The 7,740-nt window shown below is 42.3% G+C and overlaps 1 protein-coding gene across 1 annotated transcript in view; it reads left to right on the forward strand.

The window, feature by feature from the left end:
* nox5 (NADPH oxidase, EF-hand calcium binding domain 5) overlaps positions 1–6,275 on the forward strand; it is a 43,689-nt gene extending 37,414 nt beyond the window's left edge. Inside the window, exon 15 of the mRNA XM_067971150.1 lies at positions 2,232–6,275. Coding sequence (XP_067827251.1) covers positions 2,232–2,366 — 135 coding nt within the window. The 3' untranslated portion in view covers positions 2,367–6,275. The remainder of the gene's footprint in view (positions 1–2,231) is intronic.
* Positions 6,276–7,740: the final 1,465 nt, after the last annotated feature.

Below are 7,740 nucleotides of genomic sequence, written 5' to 3' on the forward strand. Positions count from 1 at the left end.
GCCTTTTGTTGCTGCATCCTCAACTCTGAGCTTTTGTCCATGTTGATTGATACAGCTCCACAATCTGACCAGACCAAACATTGGGCCCCTTTGATGGACATAGACACAACAGTCCACGTCAGCACTTTTTTTGTCTATCCTCCATAACTCATCTCTTCCTATATCTTCTGAGCCCCGTAACCAGAGCCACTGATTGACAGTTGCTGAAAAGTCAAGTTCCATTTCTGTTTGGAATTCTTACAGCTGTTTTGGGGATTGCATTCCGTGATGCCGTCCATTTACAGTGAGGCCCGTTGGTTTATAGTCACTGAATAGGTCAAACTCCTTTTTTATTACATGGGATTCAAGGATGTTTGCCAATATTTTGGGAAATTGCATTCCAAGCATTCCTTGCCCGTTACCTCTACTCCGCTGCTGAGCTGTCATCTGTTCCTTGGCTCCTGATGGTCCCTTTGTGGTAAGCATTCATATTTAAGGAAGAAACATAGCAGTCAAATGCAGGGGCAACAGATGCTACAAGCACATGTTAATGTTTTAAGTGTATTTTTCTACCATTTTTTACGGGGCTAGATGCTAATGGAGCCCCTGTAATAAAAATGCTGCTTCCTAGCTGCTTCTACACGTCCTAAGCTGGCCTCCTCATGCCTGGGTTCGGGCTGCACATTTGGCAGCAGCTCAGGGTATGGAATGGCACAGCTCCTGAAATAGGAACTCCAAACTGATGACCTACCAGGCCATGGCTGCATGTTGGCAGTTGTTAAATGAACAGTGTGCAACTGAGTCATACAGACACGGAAAGTCGAGTTTTATCTCCACTCTGTGCTGTTAATTTACCTCAGCTATAGGGCAGTAGTTGAGGATGTTACAGTTGGCCACAATGTCTCTGAACTAAGGACCCAAAAAATCATTGGAAAATAGGCTTGTATTCCCTTGAGTATAGAAGATTAAGGGGTGATCTAATTGAGGTGTTTAAGATGATTAAAAGGATTGATAAGGAAACTATTTCCTCTGGTAGGGAAGTACACAACAAAGGAGGCATAACCTTAAAATTAAAGCTAGGTTGTGCAGGGGTGATGTCAGGAAACACTTCATCACATAGTGAAAATCTGGAACTCTCTCCCCCAAAAAGCTGTTGAGGCTGGGGGTCAGTTGAAAATTTCAAAACTGAGATTGATAGATTTTTGTTAGGCAAGGGTATTAATGGTTACCGAACCAAAGTGGGTAGATGGAGTTAAGATACAGATCAGCCTTGATCTAATTGAATGGCAGAACAGGCTCGAGGGTCTGAATGATCTACTGCTATGTTCTTATGTTCCGAATTGCTAGACGAGAAAAGACCAAGGTCCATCGAGTTCGCTTTCTACCATTCTGGTTGTCTCGTGATACAGTGATAAAGGAGTTGTTGATAAATCAGCCTGGGTTCTCCACCTGATTGCAGTCCAATGACTGCTGCTATATAACGTGTGCATGTGGACATTTGGGGAAGGATGGAACCAGACTTGGCTGTGATGCCCTGTGGTCAAATAGGTCACTATCTAGATTCATATGTAAAGACTGTCCACTTGGCTAAGGTACCGGAGGGTGAAAAAAGAAAGACTTGCATTTATTTGGCACCTTTCACAACCTTCCAAAGTGCTTTACAGTGTACTCGCTGTTGTAATGTAGGAAACGCAGTAACCAATTTGTGTACAGTAAGGTCCCACAAACAGCAATGAGATAATGACCAGATAGTTTGCTTTAAGCATTGATTGAGGGATAAATGGAGGTCAGGACACCAGGGAGAACTCCCCTGCTATTCTTCAAAAGTTTTGCCATGAGATCTTTTATGTTCACCTGAGAGGGCAGATGGGGCCTTAGTTTAACGTCTCATCTGAAAGACGGCACCTCCGACAGTGTAGCTCCCTCAGTACCACACTGAAGTATCTGCCTAGACTTTGTGCTCAAGTCTCCGGAGTGGGACTTGAACCCATGACTCAGAGGGGCGAGTGCTACCCACTGAGCCATAGCTGACACAAGGCCTTTAGTCCAACATAGTTCAGGAGACGAGCAGAGCAAACTGGGGGGAAAAACATTTTGGAAGCACAATATCACAAAGGATATGAAAAAAAAAATCCATTCACGATCAGACAGATATCTTTGTCCGTCAAGTATCCAGTAAATTCTATGGTCGTAAGTGGCATAATAACAAATCTCAGTACGTGATAATAATATTTTGTTTTTAACTGTTCCAGGTTTTTCAAAAAATTGCAGAAGAAAAGAAGGGAAAGGTCCATGTTTTCTTTTGTGGTTCCCCAGTCCTGGCTAAAATGATCAAGGCTCAGTGTGAGCATTTTAACTTCAAGTTCTACAAAGAAAACTTCCAGTGATGTGGTATGATTGAGCACCAAAGCTGGCTTTCCTCTGGTACAGTGTACAGGTTACAAAGACACAATGGGGCCTCCACTGTCCACCATAATGGAGAGGATCCACCTGGTGGATAATGGGAATCTGCTGATCATTGAGTGACCCAAATTTGGCCATTCCGATCTGGTACAGAAATACACTGGGCACAGGAATGCAGAAAAGTAGCATCACTTGTATTTAACCTTTCTTTGCCTGTGAGGTTGATTTTGTGCCTGTCAAAAGGAGATTGACAGGGAAGTGGGAGGAAGTCTCGTCCGAGTTTTTCCTTACAAATATTCTGGCCGATAATCGGGAAGGCAGATAATTGGAGTGTGGATAGTGGAGGTTCCATTCTATTGTTCCCCCCGATGTAACTAAGCCGGACAGAACCGAAGATCCCAGGTTGCATCCCTAAACTGTGCTGAGTTAGTTGACCTTAACCAGGGCAGTGGTTGGCTGCTACAGTTAGCCCCAGCACCTCTGGGCTAGAGAAGGGAATAACTGGGAAGTATTCCCATTCCTAGTCGCTATCAAGTGAGTCTACACTGGAAAGTGTGTGCATGTTGGGTTCAGCTGTGATGCCTCTCACAGGCGAATACCTTCCTGACACTAACTAGGTTCACCAATGAAGAGTGAACATTTGGATAAGGTATCAGAGATGTGCCAATACCTATGGAACTGTAAAAAAAATACCCCAGCATGAGCGAGAAGAGGAAGAGGAAAAAACGAGGTCACAGGAATTAAAAAATAATACATTAAGTTAAAATATTTACTGAGATTTTCCTTTTGAAAACCCCAGCTTATTAGCATCTGTATTGTATGTGGGTGGAATAATGTCATCAAAAATGTGCATTTTAACAGAGAAAAGCCCAGCTGTACGCAGTAAGCAATCCCAGTGAGAATCCGGGAGCTCGTAGCACAATCTGTGTGTGCACTTGTCCAATTCTTCTGATATGTGTTGGCATCTACAGAAATAATTGTCATCGCAGCCAGCACATGTCACTGGAATGTTTGTGTTGCTGCATAACATGAACTTTTAAAAGACTGATGTAACTTATTCATGTTTCCTTGAGCAGAGGTAACACCTACTAGTGGTCCTTGTAACAGGATGGTAGAAATGATCATGTATACTGGAATCTGAGTCTCCTTTAACTCTGCTTCAGTGCTGCAGAATCTTGCACTCATTCATTTCCTGCCTTTCAATCAACGATTAGTGTTATTCTGCATTGATGTCTGTGCAATAGCCAATTCTGTTTCTCAATCAGTGTCATTTCAGCTCTAATTTTAACAGTGACCACCTGCCCTGTTCTCAACTGGATAGTCTGGTTTTTGTTTGGGTGGGTCGCCTGATCCGCACGGAGCAAAAAACATTTCGATTCTTCTTCACTCCACACACTGCCAGAGTGGACCGGGAGATCTTCTGACATTGTAATGTCGGGAAGCTATTCGTCAGACGTCCAGTCTCGGATTCAACAAGAGGTGGACACCGCTCCCCCGGTAATTAACGTGGTTTCATTTTACTGAGATTCTCTTCAGTGTCGAGTGGCATATGAGGCAACCTATTTGGGAGAAAGAGCTATTGAAGATTAGAGGAGAGATAGTCTGTGACTATCCAAAATACTACTTATTGGCTTCGCTATAAGTCTTATTAGCAGTGAACCGTGACCAGCCCAATGATGACATACAGTGGTGATCTCCATTCATTGAGTTTTGTCCCTTGTGGAGCTGGTTGGCCTGACTCGAACATTATGCTGTACAACAATATCGTATAGACGACTGGATAGAAATTCTGATTGGCGATGATCTCATACAAATGCTTTGTGCACTTTTACCAAATTCCTCTCTGCCCTATTTTAAAGCAGATATTGGCTCATAATGCTAAAATAGAGCAGAAAGGAGTTTGGTGTGAACACGTTAAATGTTTGCTTGAGAACAGCGCTGAATGCAATTTCTACCCAAACGTGTTCAAACCAGATTCCACTGTCTGCTATTTTAACAGAGGCATTGTCCTGTTTATTATGAAAACAAAATTGGTGTATGCTTTACTGAAAATAATGAAAGGGTATCTGTTTCAGTGAACTAGAAATACTGTGCATCGGGAGTAACTAAACTCATCCTTTTAACCTCCTCCAGCTTCATGATCCAGTATAATTTCTATTTTTTGCCAAGGTTTTGACCATCATAAAAGATGTAGATTGATCCTCTTGTGGTATTTGTAACTCTGGACTATTACTGACAGCATGGACCAGAGATGTTACGGTTAATATTAAATGAACAAACCAGCACAAGGCATGAATTCCAACTGATCCCACACATCATGGGGCAGATGGGCAAGCTGCAAGGATCTTATTTACCTCTCAGAGAAAAAAGTGTGGATCACCAGAGAATGATGTTTAAAATTTTAGTTCTTGGTACGAAATGAATATTGCCTGTGCAAGCTTAAAATAACAGGCATGCTCGAGCGTTTGTGCAAGGAATATTCTGCTATTAAATTGTGATGTGTCATTTTATTCTAGGGTTGCCTTCCCATCAGTGATGGAGCTTCCGCAGTTGTTCCATTTGCTATGTTTTGTGTTTGATGGGAAATAAATATCTGTTCACTAAAGTAATTAAACATGGTCTTTCCCACATGCTCTAGCACAGAGTAACCTTGCTTCTGTATCCTTGTCCTTTCTTTATTTCCTGAGGTGAACTTCATTAACGGCCTTTGCTGATGCCACGCCCATTGTTCACTCTCTTATATCAGGTACTCAGGACCATAATTACTCTCTGGTCTGAAGCCATTCATAAATCTGTATAAACATTCACAAATCTGCATGTCCTACATTTCGCCCAGAGCTCCTGTTATACAGAGCGTTGCCTCCCCATCTGTTTAGTCCAACAGATGTTGAGGTGCTTAACCCAAAAGACTAGCTTCTGATACTTTTTTCTCTTTAGCAACATAATAAAATATTGTCCAACACATAAACGATCACCACTTTGATTCCCGCAGTCTGTGCTGTTCCCAACTGGGGCTGCAATTGAGTTGGCCCTGCATTGAGAGAGAAAAGAATCAGCCAGGGTTTACTCAGCGAGCGATGAGAATGTGGAACTCGTTACCACATGGATTGGTAGGGGTGATTAGCATTGATGCATTTAAGGGGAAATTAGATAAACACATGAGGGAGAAAAGAATTGAATGATATGTCGATGCAGTGAGATGAAGTAAGGTGGAAGGAGGCTTGTTTGGAGCATAAATGCCAGCATAGACCTGTTGGGCCAAATGGCCTGTTCCTGTGCAGTAAAATTTTATGTAATTCCATGTAACAAGTAACCAATGTAGTAACCTTGCTCCAAAGGTACAGTTACAAAGAATAAAGACATACTTGAAGTGTAGTGGAGAGTTTGGACCAAGAGAGGGAAGCACTGTCTTACTGATCACTTGCACACTTCCACCTATAACAAGGAGCTGCTCGTTCCATTTTATTCCATTAAATTCAACTTACTGATACTTTCCTTTTTATTTCCCCTCTCTAGCTCAAAAAAATATTGGAATGATACAGTTTGCAGCAGTTTTACTGCCCATTTAGTGTCTGTAAGAGACCCATGATTTTGATGGTGACCTTACTTTGCTGCATGCTCAGCAATTAATTGATGACAGGCATAATAAATTAACATCCATGGAGTAAATATTCAATTAAATCAATTGTTACAACCTGGAGCGAGTTGAAATAAGTTAACCAGCCATTTTGTTCAGTACTTATGTGTGCAATGTTACAATGTTACAATGTTACATTTTCACATCGTTCACCTGACGAAGGAGGAAGCCTCCGAAAGCTTGTGAATTTAAAATAAAATTGCTGGACTATAACTTGGTGTTGTAAAATTGTTTACAATGTTACATTGTTCACTTAAAAACACATGAACAAATATACATTAAATACAAATTGCACCAGCCAACTAATTTGTGGTCTGATTTGGTCATTTCTACTGGAGACCACCGTCAGAAGAGTTCCTACCATTGATTGAAGAGGAGCTGATTTGGCACAAAAACTTCCAGCTCGTGACCCTATAGTGTCGACCTAAGCGCACGCAGAACCACCGAAGCTCTTCAATGTGTAAGTTGTGTGGATCCAAACCGCATCTCGCCCTGAAGGAATGCTATCATGGGATGCCGCTTTACTGTCGACTTGGTACAATGGCTTTGGACGTGCATCAGCACGCACAAGTAGCAGTGCAACTGGAGAGTCAGATCGGCAATCCAACTTCCAACCGCACTGAAGGCAAGAGGTGTGAGGCCATCTCTAGCCATAGAATCATAGAAAGGTTACAGCACGGAAGGAGGCCATTCGGCCCATCGAGTCTGTGCAAGAGCATTCCAGCTGGTCCCACACCCCCGCCCTTAGTAGGTAGTCTTACATTGTTGGGCTTAACAGCTTTTCTCTTCATTTGTTTTCGGTGTGACGCCATGTTTAAAAAGTGGCAGACGGTCCATTGGGCCCCTGGGAACTTCATAAACCTACTGTTGACTTTTCTTATGTTAATAGAATGCAGACATCACTGCCCACACCCTCATAACATTAAACATGCGTTGCCCATTAAGCAGAGTTTTACACGTGTACAAGCATACAATGAAGTGCAACCAGTAGTATAACTCACGTCTGCCAGCTGTTTATTGCACTATCTGAGACCAGTATCTGTAGTACAATGACAGCCATGATCTTAACAAATATCATGGAACCCAATATCTCTTCAACACCAAAAGAATTAGAAAGGTTACAGTAGTTTATAGCTTGATCCTTCTTCTGCTAAAGCTGGTTCTCTTATAATCTTTGATGATGCTGAGGTTTGCATCAGTGGTTAGAGATTTGGCTTTGGCTCCACAAATGTATTCAGTGAGTAACTGAGCCATATAGACCAGGAAGGTCTTACATTCGATTCCTAGTTTGCACTGAGTTGCTGATCTCAGTTTATTTGGCACCAGCAGCCTTGCATTAGGGAGTGAAACATTAAGAGAAGATGCCAATTCCTGATGGTGATCCAGGATCCTCAGAAAGAACTTGCATTATTTAGCAACTTTCACATCCTCAGGATGTCCCAAAGCACTTTAGGGCCAATGAAGTACTTTTGATGTGTAATCACTGTTGTAGGGAAATGCAACAGCCGATCTGCATGCAGCAAGATCCCACAAACACCAATGAGATAAACGACTAGATAATCTGTTTTGGTAGTGTTGCTTGAGGGAGGAATATTGGCCAGGACACTGGGTGAATGCTCTGCTCTTCTTCGAGTAGTGCTGTGGGATCTTTTACATCCAGTTGATAGGGCTTGGTTTAACATCTCATCTGAATGATGGCACTCCCTCAGTGCAGCACTCCC

The sequence above is a fragment of the Heptranchias perlo genome, chromosome 34 (genome assembly GCF_035084215.1).
Source record: "Heptranchias perlo isolate sHepPer1 chromosome 34, sHepPer1.hap1, whole genome shotgun sequence".
NCBI classification, from domain to species: Eukaryota; Metazoa; Chordata; class Chondrichthyes; order Hexanchiformes; family Hexanchidae; genus Heptranchias; species Heptranchias perlo.